This window comes from Aplysia californica, unplaced genomic scaffold (assembly GCF_000002075.1).
Source record: "Aplysia californica isolate F4 #8 unplaced genomic scaffold, AplCal3.0 scaffold01325, whole genome shotgun sequence".
NCBI classification, from domain to species: Eukaryota; Metazoa; Mollusca; class Gastropoda; order Aplysiida; family Aplysiidae; genus Aplysia; species Aplysia californica.
The window spans coordinates 54,048-71,605 of NW_004798595.1; the positions used below are offsets into that span (position 1 = coordinate 54,048).

The following is a 17,558-nucleotide window of genomic DNA, read 5'->3' on the forward strand; positions in this document are numbered from 1 at the left end:
CCGGGGTTGTATTCTTCACATTTTAGAATACTTCTAGTACGAAGATCTCTTTGAAACTTTCAGTATTTCTCTAAAAATCATTTTGACAGACTGCTATGCAAAGCGTACGGATCGGACTAGCGAGTAAATTTCCTCTTTTGAAAGTGGTGGCACGATGGATACGATAGCAAAACACGATGAACGGATAGGGTTAAAAGTATAATATTGTACGCTTTTTAATCACAAAAAGCTTTCATCACACACTCATATATATAATGCACACAAAGACATCCAAAATCAGCATTCTTCTAACCTGAGGGGCAATGACTAACAAAGCCTGAAAAATGGCGATGTCGGAGCTGCCTGAGCCGATGGTCATATCTTCCATGGCCTGCTCAAGGACAGAGGAAACACTGTCTCCATCTAGCCCGCTGTTGTTGTGTTGCAGCACATGGCCTTGACATTGCCATTTGCTGGAGATGAAGCGACTGATGACACGTCCAACTTGAGCTCTGGAGCCGGAGTCATTGCTGAGGAGCAATACCTTTGTAATTAGAATCATCTTTGCCAAATTTACTCATTATTTCGGAAGACAGACAAAGCAAAACACCTCACCAGTAAACATAGTATTTATGAGCACACGATACAGTCAGAAAGAGCATCTTCATAAAGAAATTAATCTTTGTAGTTTTCAGGAATATTTTTCACGGGAAAATACTAAATCTAGGCTTTTTCCAATGATATCAAAAGTCCTTATGATGTGAGTATTGATAGCATATTTTGTTCAAGGACAAAATAGAGGCAATGTTAAAGAAAGTTAATGTCAAAGAAAGTTGAGGTTGAAGATCGGTCATAGATCCAGCCTGCTGATCTGATTTCGCAGCACGACCACGACATTGCAACTTGCAGCGGCTGATGATGTGCTCAACCTGAACTCTGTAACCCGACTCATCACTAGGGAACGACACCATCCTAATTATAGTTGTTTGTAAAACTGGTAAAAGTAAAGTGTAAACCTATCACCCCACCCCTCCCCTACATCCTGTACTAGCAGATAAAGGAAGAAAGACAGAAAGAAATGAAAAATAAAAGAGGAAAAAATTAAAGAAAAATATAACGGAAAAAAAAGAAAAGAGAGAAACGATGAAATGAAGTAGCACAACAAAAGTCTTTGATATCCGTTGTCTCTCACCTCACACCTTTCCGGCTAAAAGGTAACGGCAGATCTGACAACGGCATGGAAACTTGCGCCACTATCTCAGATATAACTGCACTTCTCTCACTCTGAAGAACTTTACTCCGAGAGATGATCTTGAAGACAGTGGATAGAAGACGCACAGCACTACAACTCAGCACATCCAACTTTGCCAGATCCTATAAAAGGAAAAAAATACAACAACAAAAAAAGTTCCCTAATATTTTCCAATGTATAAGATCATTAGGTGATTAAACTACATAATCCAAGGGATCAGTCATGAGTTTGAGAGGGGAGAAGCATATTGACACTCATTTAGTGTAGCAAAAGGGCTAGACAGATAGACAGAGACAGCACAGGGAAATGAAAGAAATAGGAGCAACCACTTATTCCCTCTAACCTCCCACAATCACTTGTGACCCACTGATAAAAATCTAACAGCCTATGAAAACTTCCAAGCGATCACTTTGTTGGAGATAGTGCCAGTCTAGCCGTACTTACAGCTAGCCTCTTCCAAGTAAGAAATACAGCACTTTGAAATATACACCCTGAATTCAAACTCATATGGCGCGGCGGCCCCAGGACGGGTCCAGAGCCTGTGGGGGTACGGCCAGGATAAAAAGAGTTAAAAACACAGCAACATAATTCCACATACCTGTGGGCTGTCTGCCCCTGACGCAGCTGAGTGGAGCACATTGTTCACAAAAGTGACCAACTCACGCAACGATGGCAGCACATCCCGGCAGTGAAGGCCCAGGGACAGGAGCACGTCCGTGTAAAACTTGATCTCATCCAAGTCTCCAGCCTAGAGTAGACAGCAGGAACAGAGTAAAACTTTTTTTTTTTTTTGGAAGAAACCATTTGTGAGGAAAAATGAGTGAACCTGATGGCAAAGGTTAAGTCTATAAGAGAAATATATACACGGAACTGAAGACCTAGGGGGTAACTTCACATGTCCACAGCATAAAAATAACTCTAAAATTTTTGTTTAAGACTTCAGCCTTATTAACTAACATTTCTATCACAGTGATATCTAAAACTTTATAGCCAAAAAATTCTAAAAAGACCACCCCCCCCAACAAAATGCAAACTCATCTGATAAAAAATGAAGTGAACGATAATGATGTAATGGACATTCAATACTGTACTTTCAATAACTCAAAGCGCGCCGATAGAAAAAGCAAAGTTGGAAAAAGTGTTACCTGAGTCAGGTGGGTCTGCAGCCTGTGCTGAGTGTAGTGTACAGTGTCTGTGAAACAGCTTCCCAAACTCTTGCTGAGCATTTTGTCTACTTCCCCATCTCCTGAATCTGAACAGAATGTCACAGAACCAATATATCAAAAGTTAGATAAGCAGAGCATGCTTAACAGAGAACATTTGAGGCATCTTGATGAAACCAGGTGCTATCAAAATAATGAAATAGAAGAAATGCATTCTTCTGCAGGTCTGGCAATTCTTATCCAATTTTTGCTTTCCGGCTCAACAGCTTTTATGTCAGTTTAAAAACACATTTCTGTGTGGACTTTACTGAAAAATCTTTGATGAAAGGCACAAGAAATATAAATTTGCAGTTTCCAATGACTCTGAAGCTATTGAAGCCACCAAAGTTTGGTGGCCATTTTCTCGCTTATTTTACCTATGGCACCTGGCAACCCTTACCCCCTTCAATTACAAATATCTCGACTTCTATTTAAGACAGATAGGTAAAATTCATTAAAAGCATGGCATATTAAAAGGCTTTAACTCGCTGGCTACCTGTGCTGGATATGACATGGTCTTAGTACCGTACTATTTCCGCTGACTACCTTTGTCGCAACCCACACGTTTCTTTAGTTCAGAGGTTATTTTTTGCCTTATTACCACAGCATATGCGCAATGGGTACTGCTTTTAAAAACTACAACCACTTTCACACTGAAAGAGCAGGAGAAGGGTAGAAATACACTTTTGGTGCTCTGAGTGCCAAGTGCCATTGGGCATAGTATAGGAAAATGTCTCCATAATCACGTGAAGGAGAGTTACTGACAGTAACAAACTGTGACAATTAGACAGACTGTTGCCATCGCTGGTCCTTTTTGTGTTCTCTACGGGTACGTGTCACAAACAATATAGGAAACAATCATTTTAGTTGCATACAATTCACATTTGATTTGTTTTCCAGAGTGTTTGAGGTCCAACCTGGTTGCTTTTTAAAAATGAAATGAAAGAAGGAAATCGCATTCTGTTTGTTAACTTACAATCTTTATTATGTCCATTAAAAGTGTGCAAAGTTTCCCGACTTTATATCAATTACTTTTGTCACAATGATCATTTGGAAAACACAATGAAATAGCAGGTACATAGAGTACATCAAAGACACACATGGCGGGTAGCCAGTGAGTTAAGATGATACCAATAACTCCACATGCTCAAAAATTGACCAGCACCTGATTCTACTGCTTCATGACACATACATATATGCCTTGAAAAGTTGACACACCTCTTATATACCCTAATAGGTGACTAGTTATTTACTGAAAATTGATATGATAAAGGTAATTTATCGCCACTGCCAGTCTTTCTCCCTCTGCAAAGATGTAACAATTTAATGCTACTCAGTCCTTAATTAATACAATTAGGATAAACGATGGAAGAAGAGGTAGTGTTCCATCACAAGAACATTTATCCTGGATTGGTCCACATTCTGAAAAGAAGACAAATTCATTCTCAGCAACGCAAGCCTCATTTGACAAGGATCGGCTAAAAAGAAAATCCACATCTCACTCACCTCCAGCCTCCTTGCTGAGACTGTGTAGGAGGGCGAGACAGCGGCCCACCAGACCCGCACTGATGTATGGCCGGTTCCTCACACCCGAAATGGATTCAGAGATCTTAGCCAGTACACGTGCCAAGGGTGAGCTTTCCACTGCCTTAGCCGGTGAGAGCTCCTCCGATGAGTTCTCTGATTGTGACTTCTCCTCTGTTACAACAGCTGTCAGAATCAACATTCGAGCAATGCTGATGACTTTGTACCCTTCAAAGACAACATTGTTGTCTTTTTCTGAAATAAAAGAATGTCCTTGTTTTATTATATATATGCAGCCGTGTAAACATTATAATAGAAAACTTCGAAGGAAGAGAGTTAAGCCGCATGTCAATTACAGTAGGTGGAATCTTCCAAAAATGAAATAAATAAGAAAGATCATTTAGCCATTCAGGCTTGGATCTACACGTTTTACAAGACAAGACCCAATAAACTACACGAAAGGGTTGGGCAGGGAATTTATGGATTAACATGCAGCATTTTACAGGTAGTGGGAACAGTAAATGAAACAGCTCCATATCTTTATGGACGTCAACAAAACAATGATTTAGTTTAGTACTCGTTTGTTAATGAAAAAGTAGCATCGGGTCTGAAAAGTTATTATTAGTGAAAAAGGAAAGACATTTATTAAAATACACTATTCAGTTCACAAGGTATGCATACAATAATGCAGAGCACATTTACCATACATGACAAATTCCATTTTAAAGTTCATACCAAAGAATTATTTCGTAAGGTACAAGTCTTATTAGGATAGGACAACATGACCATTATTTATCACTTGGCTACTTAACTTACCTCACCAACACTTTTGAATCAAACGGAAATGAGATATTATATTTACTCCTCTTAGAGAGTTGCTTTTTTTTTCTTCGAAACTTCATTTCTGGACAGGCAACCAAGTCTACTGTCTTCATTTACAATGACTTCACTGCGCCAAGAAGGGTTCCTATTTAGATAACTAAATTAAACTGAAAGGAGAAAAGATACATCTATAAAAAATGTTACTTGCTCACCTTCACCACTGCCTTGCAAAAAGTCCAATATCCATGACACAATGTCCTCTTTCTTCACAAACACAAGCATTTCATCAGTCTGGAGCCATCGCACCAAACTATCCCACAAGGATGTTCCCCTCTGCAAACTTTCTTCACGGTTCACAGAGGCAAATGTATCAAAAACCTCCCAAAGTGATGTACTGTTCTGGGGGAAAAAATAGGCTTTTGAGAAAAAAAGAAATCTCACAGAACAATTCAGAATTACATTAATATGTGTCACGACGAGGTGGAATACACGGCGCTCGTCCTTTTTGGGGCATGTGGAGCCATTGGTATCATTTTAAAGTATGTTCATTTGTCTTGCTTTCGATGAAAAAATACTAATCTAACTTGAAAAGAAGTCGAGATATTTGCGATAGAAAGAGGCGGGGGTTGCCTGGTTTCGGAGGTAACTTTAGTAAGAAAATGGCCGCCAAAGTTTGGTGACTCCCAAAGCTTGAGAATCCTTGGAAACTGAAAATTTACCATTTTTGTGCCTTTTATCAATGTTTTTCAGTAAAATCCATAAAAAATGTATTTTGAAATGGACATGAAGGGTGTTGAGCAAAAAAAACAACCAGAAATTCTATACATATTCTAAACTGGCAGAAAAATGGAGTTTCTTCGATTTCTTCATTTTGATGAGCGCCTGTTTCACCACAATGCCTCACATATATGAGCCATTCTCAAAAGGTGAGCACGCCTGGAGTGCCTTTTTTTTGTCTTGACATGACAAACAGCACAAAAGGATATTTTGTATGAAACCAAGCTTTTTCAATCCAAAATTGAACAAACTGATGCCTTTAAATAAACAGGAAAAAGCCTCATTTTACAAGTTTACCAAAAAGCAATGATTTTAGAAACGGGTACTATATTTTATTTGCTTAAAAGGTGTTTGACATTCGTTTATGACTATAGATCTGACAAAATTCTCCATCTTCGCGTTGGTAAAGAACAACTACACCTTATAACGTGTCTGAACAAAAGAAATTAAGACATATATACATGATCTTGTGGCTAGGCTTCTGGACTCACAATCATAACGTCCAGGGTTCATACCTTGGATCAGATCTGACAATTTCTCCTTTAAAGACATTTTATGCAAGTTTTCCTCACTTTACAGAGGTGGGTGCTTGTTTAATTCATAGGTGACAGGCTATGTCTTTCGGTGCGACCAAAGTTATGGGTTGTACGGATATATATATATATATATCATGAAACAAAATCTTTAAAACAGCTGGTAGCTCTGTTTGCATTGTAAATACCTGTACTAAAAAGCCCCTCATATATAATTGACATATTCATCTTTCCATTTGGCCTATTCAAGGGAGTTTCAATAAACAAATCATAGCTAAATATACAAAGCAACTTGATCTTTATCGTGGTGACTCTAGGCAGGGAGAGCCATACGATGTGTTTACTGCAGTCATGAATGAGTTGAGACAATCAAAGATCTCGTCAGACAGTTAGAATCTTGAGACCTTGTAATAAGGCAGCCTGTAGCAATGCTTCCACAGAAGTTGAGAATGTCTCGGGACACTATTATTGGTATAGAGTCTGTCGCTATAGCAGTATACACTAAAGCATACAGAACTCTCTTTTTAGTTGGGTTGTGATTATGCCCTATAACAATGCAATTTATCATTAACTCCTCATCTCCAACAAGCTGCGGTCGGAACCGCTGTGTTGGTAAGCTACTGGCAGTAGACTGTACACAATCTTTTACAGCAGCTTCAACGTTAAATTACTTTTTGGCAATTGCTGGTAACAGGTCTCTTCTACCAGGAGTTCTTTCATTAGGTGAAGAACTATCAAAATAGGTTCACTAACTTTGATTTAAAGACCAATTTATTGGCATATATACATAAATTTAGATTTCATATCAAAAGAGGGCCTCGGCATAGTGGGTATACCCCAACCCAACCCCCCCCCCCCCCCCCCCCTCTGAGATAAATAGATAATAGATCAAAAGGCAAAAACAGACTGACCACATCCAACAAGTTCATGACCATCTGGCATATAAAGCACTGAATCGCTCCACGTGTCATAGTCTCCAGTGTGGTCAAGCAAGCTTGTAGAACGTTCCTGGAATAATAAGAGCCTTTTATCAAAATTCAGACTGTAAATGAAAAGTTGACACCCTCAACTATAACATGAAAGAACCTGAAAGTTTCAAAAAAGAAACGGTAAAGATTTTTTCTTTACTTATACTTTACTTTTTAATTCTGTTGCCATTAAGCATTGAGGAAAGATGCAGTTTTCTAGGGAAGGCCAGCTCTGCAGCTCTTTTAATTGGGATATCCTTCAATCTATCTTTTACATGGACTACTTCCTTTATAACTTGAGTACTTGGTGTTACATTTTTTTCTTTAAACAACTAAAATTCAGAGCCTAAACTTTCAAACCAATTTCAGGGATACTGTCCAGTTCAAAATGAACATGTTCGTTGAGTTTAAAACTTTCCTGTACCCAGCAACCTCTCCCTCAAATGGAAGATGAAAGACCTGCCAATGATACTTTCTAAAAAACCAACCTGATCAGTTTCAAGTGACCTGAGTTGATGACTGGTCCCTGAGAGATGTGACTTAGCCCTTCAAACAGAAACACCAAAGGTATAGAGCCCCAGCTGTTGTCACACACAATCTGTAGCACGTTGGTCAAGTATTCAACTGGAAGACAACAACAAAATTTACATTGGTATCTCAAGTTAAAAACATAATGAATATTAAGAATGTGAAAAAAAATGTTGGTTTTATTTTCTTTGCGAACTTCATCCCTATCTACATTAAGCTATAAATACTGGGAAAGAGAGAAGATTTTTTAGCAAGAGGAGCAGAATCTGTCTCTAGATGACTTAACAAACTAGACTGTGTAAGTCCCACCACAGTATGTCACATACACCAAGCATGGGAGAGTGTGTCTTTGTCATGGGCCAGATATTGAATGATTCAACTATCTTGTGAGCCAAAGCAGCAGAAAATTGAGTGAAATCGGTTGAAATCTGTCAGAACATTGTTGTCACTATGAATATCAAACAATAGCTAGAACTGATACCACTCCACACCTTTCTGAGTCTTGTCCAGAGTTTTGAAAAGGTGATCAAAGAATCCCCTCAGAGCCTCTCCAACGGGTGAACTTTTCCCCAGTTCGGTACTTTCATACCTGAGGAGATGTCAAGGTACAAGCTATTCAAATACATTCACTGAAGTTACCGAAACAATTAGCAAATTTTAAGCGCTGTACACCACTGAAATACTGCAAGGCATTGAGCTATAGAATCTGTGGAAAAAAAGCTTGTGACTTTAATAAAGAATTATCGGCCTACCATTACTTCCAGTGCAGGAAAAAAACACAATACTACGTTCAATTTGAATGTTTGAGTTGGACATGATTCAGGTCAATGATTCTTTGATAAGAAGTTAAATTGAAAAATTCGAACTACAATCAGTGCATCTTGAAGCAATGAAATTCATTTGCACTCTTACCTAAAACGTCATGTTTGTTCTCACACTCCATTAAGTTACAGAGCATGTATGTTAAAATAATAGAATAATTTTTCCATGACTCTCAACTCAAGACAATGCCAGACAGTATAAGAAAAGGTAACGTAACCAATCAACCAATAGCACATGTACAAGTGCACTTATAGCTCGTTCACTTTCGTCAGACCGTGGTTAAAATGGGACAAAAACAAATCACTCTGTTCTTTGTATGCAGATCTAAAAGTTAAGCAACAAACAGAATCTAAAAGCCTATTCATAAAAGTCACTGCAAACTAAGGTTCGGACACGTTTTCTTTGATGTAAGATTAAAGCAGGTAAAAAAAAATAGGGGATTTACAGCACACACCTAACACATTTAAAAGTTGACATATTTTCCTCAACACCCCACTTTAACCTTCACCTGAGAAACTTGATTAAAGAGACAGAGTGAGTATTTTTCGAGACTCATGTGGAGCACATGGAGACGTCTGGACAGCCGGGGGATGAAATTTACAAACTTACACTGAAATGTTGGGGGGGTAGGTGGGGTGTGTGTCGCTGTCTCAAAATGAGCAATTTGTAGGTAAGGCATTTATTTTAGTGATCCTGTGTATGCATCCAAAGATGGTTTTTAATAAAGGGCCTAAACAGAAAAACTGTTTTATTACAGGGTCAAGATTTTTTAAATTATATTTTGTTTGGTCGCTGGCCTGCAAAAGTGCCATGCAAAGTTTCGTGGGCATAGATAAATTCCTCAATGAACTAGAATTTTATTAACGCGGTTCGACGAAAGTGAACAAACTATAACATGCACTTTACTGGAACATGATAAAATATGTGAGGCAGCGTGGTGGAATCAGGCTCTCGTCAAAATAATCAAAGTGAAGAAACTTGCATTTTTCCACAGGTTTGTGAATTTTTTTGAATTTTTTGTTTTTTGGCTCAACACCTTTCATGCCCATTAAAGAACTCATTTCTGTGTGGATTTTTCTGAAAAACGTTGATTAAATGCACAAAGATGGTAAATTTTCAGTCATCACGGACTCTTAAGCTAAAGAAATAACTAATCTTTGACGGCCATTTTCTCACTAATTTTACCTCTGAAAACAGGTGACCCCCACCCCCTTCATTTGCAAATATCTCGACTTGTATTCAAGATAAATGGATTTTTTTTCATCCAAATAAAGATAAGTGAACAAGCTTGAAGATGATACCAATAACTCTACATGCCCCAAAATTGACGAGAGCCTGATTCCACCACGCTGCCTCACATATAGTCAAAAGCAGCTGTATAGTAAGCCTACCTGGTGTAAAGCTTGTTTTCTTGAAGGTAGACCAACAAGTCATGACTTAAAAACTGAAATAGAATTGGCATATAATTAGAACCTTCTGTGGAAGTACAAATGAAAACAAGCAATTTACAACTACCACAAACATTTTACAAACTCAATTTTGACATTTCTGTGACAAATCATACTTCTTCAAAACAAAAGATGTAACCTTTATTTGTCACAATCAACTTTTGTTGATAGATAAACTTATAATTACCCAACAATACAAACACACACACAAAAAAACTTTTCCTTCTTCCACAACAAGAATGTCCTACTTATCCCCTTTATTGAACTCTACTTCATTTATCTCTCTCCATTGCCATTGCAAAAGTACATTTGCCTGAGAAACCACTTTTCTCCCTGTGTAGCTTTCTCTCTCTATGTACCTATTGTTATGTCTGTCTGTCTATTTGACTATCTGTCTCACTCTCTTCCCACCTCCCTCTCTTTCTTTCAAACTGTTCATATTGTCCTTTCACCAATTAGGTCCCAATCTCTTCTCTTCTCTGCCCCCCACCCCCCTTCCTTTTCCCACCAACCCAACACATCAAGGACAGCAGCAGAGAACACACCTTCAGTTGCCCATGAGCAATCAAGGGTACTTGCTGGAAGTCCAGGGTAAGCAGAGCCTGAGCTCCCCAACGAGACATGTAGTGACTCTCATGCTGAAAACAACGGCTCACCACAGTCACCAACCAGGAAGAGTGAAATACTTTCAGACCTAATAGAGTAGTATACAGAAGAAAAATTGAATTCACATACTTGAAGTACAAAATGAAAATGTTCTCCAGCTAGCTACTCCTGCATTTGAGTTAAATTTAAATTGATAAAGCCGTCAGTTTACGTGGTCATGATGAAACAAACACACGAAATTTTGTTTCTTCTTTTTCTTTCTAAGTTTTCCATTAAGCCGTGCATAGATATGTACTTTTCTTTTAATTATCATTAAATTGACACCAAACGAATGTACATTTGTCAAAACGTTGTGTTTGCAGTACCAGATTTACCAACATAACCCTTTATAAATGTAGCGGTTCCAGAAATTAAATTTGATGAAACATGACCATCAAATCAAAATGCAAAAAATTTTTAAGTCAGATAAGTTTGAATGAAGTTTAAAAATGACAAACAAGCACTTTCTTACCACTAGCAGATTGACAGGAACTTGCTGAAATAAGCTTCTGCATCTTAGGAAGCAGAGGTTTGATAATGTGAACCTGAAACAAAAATAGTTACTTGAATGCGCTTACCATGAAACAATTATCATCATAATCTATATTTATATTTTCAGCACTTTTCAGGGCAACTTAATTTCACTTTGAAATTTGAAAGTCAACATTAAACTATCACAATATCAATGCAGAATTCCACGAAGCACAAAATCCTGAGTGATCTCTACAACTCTGCAATTACTTTTACTTTTTGCATCAGTTGCTTCAAAATATTAGTACCATTTTCACAACAAGAAATGAACCACACATAGCCCAAAGGTTACAAAAATGCTAGTAGATTTTCATTTTTGAACACTCGATCTCTTCAATTTAACAACACTGTTCATAAACAATTAAAACTTAATGGATCCTCAAAGTCTTCATGCCATACTGTGGTGGTTTTTATCTTACTATCTTACAATTATTTTCCTGAATAACTTGTAACCTACACAAAGCTGCCCAGTATGTGAGAGTGCACTACAGCACAGCACTGAATAAGTAAGTAAAAATTCAAACCCATATATTAAGTTTAACAGAGTCATTAGTGTCCAGTACCTGTTTTTCCTCCAAAGTTTCAATAAGCAGAGTGAAGTCTTCCCAAACTGCACCCAAGGCTTTTGCTGATTTTGGGGACCACCAAAATATAGGCTCTTCTTTCTGTTTCAGTGATGGTTCAGACTGTTCCTTTGTTTGTTCTGTATTGGCCACGTTGACATCACAGCCGTTCTCCCTGCACGTGTCCACAAGCCTTTTGAATAGGTACATGGCTAGCTTCCTGTCAGCTGGCTCCATACTAAGCAGTCCAGACTGCACAATGAGCCAAAAATGATTGCTCATTCTTTCAGATAATGCACCAGAATTCTTCTTGCCAAGGGGGAAAAGATAGTCCCTCAAACAGTAGAAAACATAGAGAGACTTCCATAAGGCTTCTTTATGAGACGAGCCAAAAGCAAGTTGTTCCAGAGGTTGGCAATATGCTTCCCACAACATATTGACGTGCTGTTTTTGTAAAGTCTCAGGAAAAAAGGTGAGAAGCTTGCTCAACAAGATGAAGGCTTTGCAAAATGCAGTCTCACTGTGGCTTGCTTTAAACACAGTGTTAAATAGAGCAGTCAACACTGTATCTTTTGATGTGTTTGTTTTATCTTCTACATTCTCTAAGTATCTCGAGAAGACTTCCTGTGAACTCACAACAGAACTAACTAGCTCTAAACAGAAGAACAAAGTGACGGGTTCTTTGACAGCAGTAAAATAACTCGCATCTTTCTTGTCCACCAGAACTTTCTCATCTATTTCAAGTGCAGTTGCTGCTGGTATAAACATCTGAGTAACGGCAGTTCCCAGTGTTGGACCACGGAAATGATGAGTACATTTCATCATCAATCTGCTGATGACACTGAAAGCTTTGCTTTTTTCCGAACTTGGTTCTGTCTGATCTGGGAAGACATGCAGGGAGAAAAGTATGGGAAAACAAATGTCTTTGAAGACATGAAGAAGCATTTCTTCCCACTGAGAATCAGTAGCTTTCTGTTCATAGCTTTCAGCATCTGAGGCAGACAACATTTGCAGCACTGTGTCTAGACTCGCCAGGCTTTCCCTGAGGGTCTCGGTAGAAACATCTCCTCGCTTCAGCTGTTCCTGCACTGGTTTTGTCATAAAATCTATCACTAAGTGATACGGAAACTCTTCACTTTGACTTTTGGAGGTCGTCATTGTAATAGTGTATGACAGGTGATGTCCTTTTCTTTTCAGTTAAATTAGGTCATTCAGTTCACTGTCAGCCTGCATAGGGAAAAAAACAAACAAACATGATCACTCTTAATCATTAAGTAGGTGCTTGAAAGCAAGAAGAACATATAAGAGACTTAGTGAGCACATATTTTTAACGAAGTCACTATTTCTCCGAACGTTCGGAGAAATAGTTCCGATCTTTATTTCTCCGAACGGTTTCCAGCTTCCGGTTCGTGATTTTTTGCCTATTTATTGTGAGAGTTCGGCGCCAACTTTCATTCTGCCTCTGGCTCTGATCTGGGAAGGAACACCACATGGCAAGCCTGCCTACATACAACCTTCAGTAACACCCACCACACACACACCACCATCCTGCACATGTACACACACAAACTTATACTTATACACACACTAACTAAACATGATCAGTGGGCAACTTTTGAACGTATGACGAGCTGAGTTGTGGATGGAGAGACAGTGTGAGTGACAGAGCGGGTGAAAGGAAGAATTAACGAGTGTATCCACAGGCGACAGCAACTACAAGACGACGACACCGACCCCCCTGGCCCGGTCCACAGCTCACGAACGAAAGGAATGTTGCTAAGGCAGTGTTTTACCTATATTATTGTCCATGGTTCGCAGGGAGCAAGGGAAAGAGTGAGATTTTCTTTGTGTGTGCCTGGAGGGAGGGGGTGGGGTGTGAAAGTCATGAGAACGGGGATGAGCCGCGGGAGAGAACACGGGAATTGAATGAATGAGTGAAACTGAAAGAGAGGAACGACTCATGAGCACTGGAGTGAATGTATCCTGTTTTTTATCTTTGTATACTTTGAACTGTTACTGAATAAAGGCTGAAATAAAGCCCGAAAAACACACACACACTCACTCCTCACTCTCCACTTACACACTTACTACCACACACAGACACACTCACACACGCACATGCATAGACACACGCACACACACACACACAGGAGCAAAATTTGGGTCTATATCTATTTCAATTTTCAAGAGCTAGTCTAGAGATTTTTAGATGAGTGTAAAAACGTGAAAAAGAAAGGTTTCACAACAGAATTAAATCAAAATTAGTCGAACAGCCCATAAACAACCACAAAAATTAACAGATAAGGGTGTGTGTCAACCTAGAACCCATAAAAGTGCGTAATTTTTTTTTTTTTAAGTACAGGATATTACATGTAAATTATGGAATCACACACATTAAGGGGCCTGCCAGTGTCAGTACATGTACGGTTTTGGTGGAACGTACGCTCTAACATAAAACATTTAAATCTATATATATACATCATGTATATAATATATATATAGAGAGAGAATCTAATGAAGGTAGGTACTAGGAACATCAAATTAAATGACGTTACACTATGCAATGTTCCCCCCCCCCCCTTTCCCCAACAAAAAAAAATTGATAGAAAAACACCACATCAGAACAATAACAAGAAAAAAAGTTACACACTAACAAAATAAAACCCCGCAGAGAGTCAAAGAGGGAAAAATAAAAGTAACTAACGTATATTTCAAATCAACGTGGTGACAACAAGTGAGAAAGAGACTAAGTGAAGCTAAGGGAACTTTCTTTCAAAAGTAAAGAGGTTCGGTTTCTTTCTTTTTTTTTTTTTTTTTTTACTTTTATTCCCCGACCAAAAAATGCCAAAAAATCGAGCCACGATTGATTGGTCGCGGCAGCGACAAACGCTGAAGCTAGTTCTATGTGTCGTTATCAATAACCCTCCGTAGATCTAGATCTAGACAGCACTCGAGTGAACACAACACATTAAGTTTAAGAGCAGCACCCTTCAAAGGCAACACGTCATATCTGTAGCGAAAAACTGTTTGGAACTGTAGTATTTTTTTATATAAATATTTTTACTGCAGACATTTTTGGACCGATTGAACCATATTGTGTACGAACAATCTTTGGTAGGTCTATACTCTATATAATATCCTAAATTTGGGGGAAAAGATGTGATTTCAGAGTGTTCGGAGAAATAGTGCCCAGCTTTATTTTCCCGAACGTTCGGAGAAATAGTGCCGGCCTATTTTTAAAGTAAAGGAGGGGACAAGGACAGGGGCAGCTCAAAAGATATGTATAAGGAGACTCCTAAGCCAATACTGAATGATTGGAAAACCTTGTGGAGAAGTCACAATGCACTCGCACAACAAAAGAGATGTCCTATGCAATGCATTTTTAACAAATTTGTGTCTGTATGGTCACTATAAGAGATTGGACCTTTGTGAGTTATGATGAGAAAGAATACCATAGAGAAGTGACAGGGGAAGGGGACAGGAGTGTGAGGGTGAATGTCATGTCAAATTTTACAGAAACCTAAGTGTCTTGGAATAAGATGAAATTTACTGTACTGTGATTTAAAATTTAGAAATGTCATAAACCCCTACACCTATTCCCATCCATTTGCTCCCCTGGTCAGTAAAATTTTCCGCTATTAAACATCAATTTGTTCCATTGTGATATGCTTCATTCAGTGTGGTAATTTTCTTTTCTTTGCCCATTTCTATCATTACTTTGAAGATTTATGTGTTAAATGAATGTAACAGTGTAACTTTTGATGTCGTGTGTTACAAGAATTTGACCCCATTCTACAAGATTTACGGACTAGTTTCACAAAAACTATATTCTGTGTTATTTCCTACCATCCACTTAACACTTTCATAAAAAGCATTTGATTATAAATAGCTCTTTTTTTTTAATTGTGGAACTTTCGTATTTTTATAGTAGTGTTTTTATGTCTGTTACAATGCAATGTCACGAGAGGTGGACATTCTGTCTAATGTTGTCATACACATGCATTTAACCAGGAATAGATGCATTCCAGCAAAGTACATGCTATGAGAGTACAAGCATATAAAGATAACTGGAATACTTTATTCTATCATTGGAAGAATGGAAGAAAAAATTTCCTTACGAAATCAAATATTGGTATTTTTGTCTTTGAACTGTTCCATTTTTCTATCACTTTTCCCCACTGTTTTTTGTATGAAAGAGATGGTTTCAACCGTTTCTGAGTTCAGAACTACATCATTAAACCTTTTAGTCAATAATTAGTTTGTCAATTTTTGTGAACACCTGAAAGACCATTGATTTCATGTAATATTGTTTCGTGCGGTTCAGATGTAGAATCTAGTTTTTTTTTTATTTTGTAGCCTGCCCTGGGGAGGACATGCGATTAAACGTAGAAGGACGCATACTATTTTTAGGTAAGGTGGCCAATTTGTGTGACGTCAGACCGGAACACCCCCCCAGATCATGTGACTATACTATATTTAGCCAACGGGATGGCACGACGCTTTGGAGCGATGTTTTTCCAGGAATACTGGTAATGTGATATGATGCGGTGCTCTGATGATGAATAGTCTCTTTTATACGGTAGATCTAGAGGAAACGTTCAAAGAATGAATTCAGTAGACGCAGAGTGAACCGGAAAATTAGGAAGCTCAAACCCGTCAGTGTCTCAATGAAGGAAATTGTTGACATTCTCGTATGGTGTCAATACTGGAACTGGAATTCCGAAATGTGATTAACATCAGAAACACATCATTCTATGCGGCTATAGATGCAGAGTGAACCGGAAAATTAGGAACCTAAACCCGTCAGTGTCTCAATGAAGGAAATTGTTGACATTCTCGTATGGTGTCAATACTGGAACTGGAATTCCGAAATGTGATTAACATCAGAAACACATCATTCTATGCGGCTATAGATGCAGAGTGAACCGGAAAATTAGGAACCTAAACCCGTCAGTGTCTCAATGAAGGAAATTGTTGACATTCTCGTATGGTGTCAATACTGGAAGGCCACCTCTATTCTCACCCGGAGTGAGAATAGTGCAGGCGAGTCTTGTGGCTATTCTCACCCGGTGCGCGTTCACCAAATTTTACGTTCACCCTAAACCACAGAATTCTACACTGTGATAACAGAAAAATTGTAGAATTCTGTGCCGTGAACAAACGTTCCATTACAACTGTAGTGTCTGTAGCCTACTAAAAGTAGTAAAAGCGTACAATTTTGTCTGTGGGCAGTGGAGAGAGAGAGAGAAAGAGAGAGAGGAGTAGCGCTAGAATTTCCGGGCAAAACAAAATGGCGACCCGCGTAGTTCGGCTCGATTCGAAAAGTTAAATAGCCGTAGCATCTTTGTAGACAACCAAATGAATTTACTTTTGTGTTTTAACATCATTTTTTAACTTTGTTATTGTTTTGGTCAATTTGATCGTCCACACCGATAGACAGTATTCAGAAAGAGACAGAGAGAGAGAGAAGAGGGGAGGAGTTGATCTTGCGAGAACTTCCGGCGGGTGAGAATGAGAATAGCCACTTTCATACTGGAACTGGAATTCCGAAATGTGATTAACATCAGAAACACATCATTCTATGCGGCACCTCAACGGCCTTCTTAAAATAGTCTGTGGGTATCCCAAATGACACCACATTACTAAAATTAGCAGCCAATCAGAAAGATGCGTCTTCTACGTTTAACGGCATGTTGTCTGAGGCCTCCTCTGACGCCTCTGTCCCTCTGCCTCTGCCTCTGGCAGTACTGTGGGTGTAGTGAGGGAGTGAAAGTTGAAATTTACCAAAACTTGTAAAAAGATGAGCTGTCACTCTCACCCTATCAGCAACACAAAACAAAAATAATTTTTTAAAACCATTCTTTATGTCAACAACATACACGTGTGTCCATCTGGTGTCATCAGATCATTCAGTTTGCTCCAGCAACACGGGCACACGGTACACCAATGTGAAAGTGAAAACGG

General features: G+C 38.6%; 2 protein-coding genes across 2 annotated transcripts in view; both read right to left on the reverse strand.

Moving 5' to 3' along the window:
- Positions 1 to 541, reverse strand: part of LOC106013823 (probable methyltransferase TARBP1) — a gene marked incomplete in the record, with an annotated part of 15,307 nt that extends 14,766 nt beyond the window's left edge. Inside the window, 1 exon segment of the mRNA XM_013090533.2 lies at positions 293 to 541. Coding sequence (XP_012945987.2) covers positions 293 to 541 — 249 coding nt within the window.
- A 609-nt stretch (positions 542 to 1,150) lies between these two features.
- Positions 1,151 to 17,540, reverse strand: LOC101850458 (probable methyltransferase TARBP1). Its single transcript, XM_013090530.2, has 13 exons — positions 17,474 to 17,540; positions 11,595 to 12,821; positions 10,973 to 11,045; positions 10,401 to 10,549; positions 9,799 to 9,851; positions 8,077 to 8,174; positions 7,546 to 7,681; positions 7,001 to 7,097; positions 4,992 to 5,178; positions 3,940 to 4,212; positions 2,377 to 2,483; positions 1,830 to 1,979; positions 1,151 to 1,353 (listed from the first exon to the last, which is right to left on the reverse strand). Exons 2-13 carry the CDS (start codon positions 12,750 to 12,752, stop codon positions 1,168 to 1,170), a joined length of 2,667 nt encoding a protein of 888 aa, XP_012945984.2. The 5' UTR covers positions 12,753 to 12,821; positions 17,474 to 17,540; the 3' UTR covers positions 1,151 to 1,167.
- Between the last annotated feature and the right edge of the window lie 18 nt (positions 17,541 to 17,558).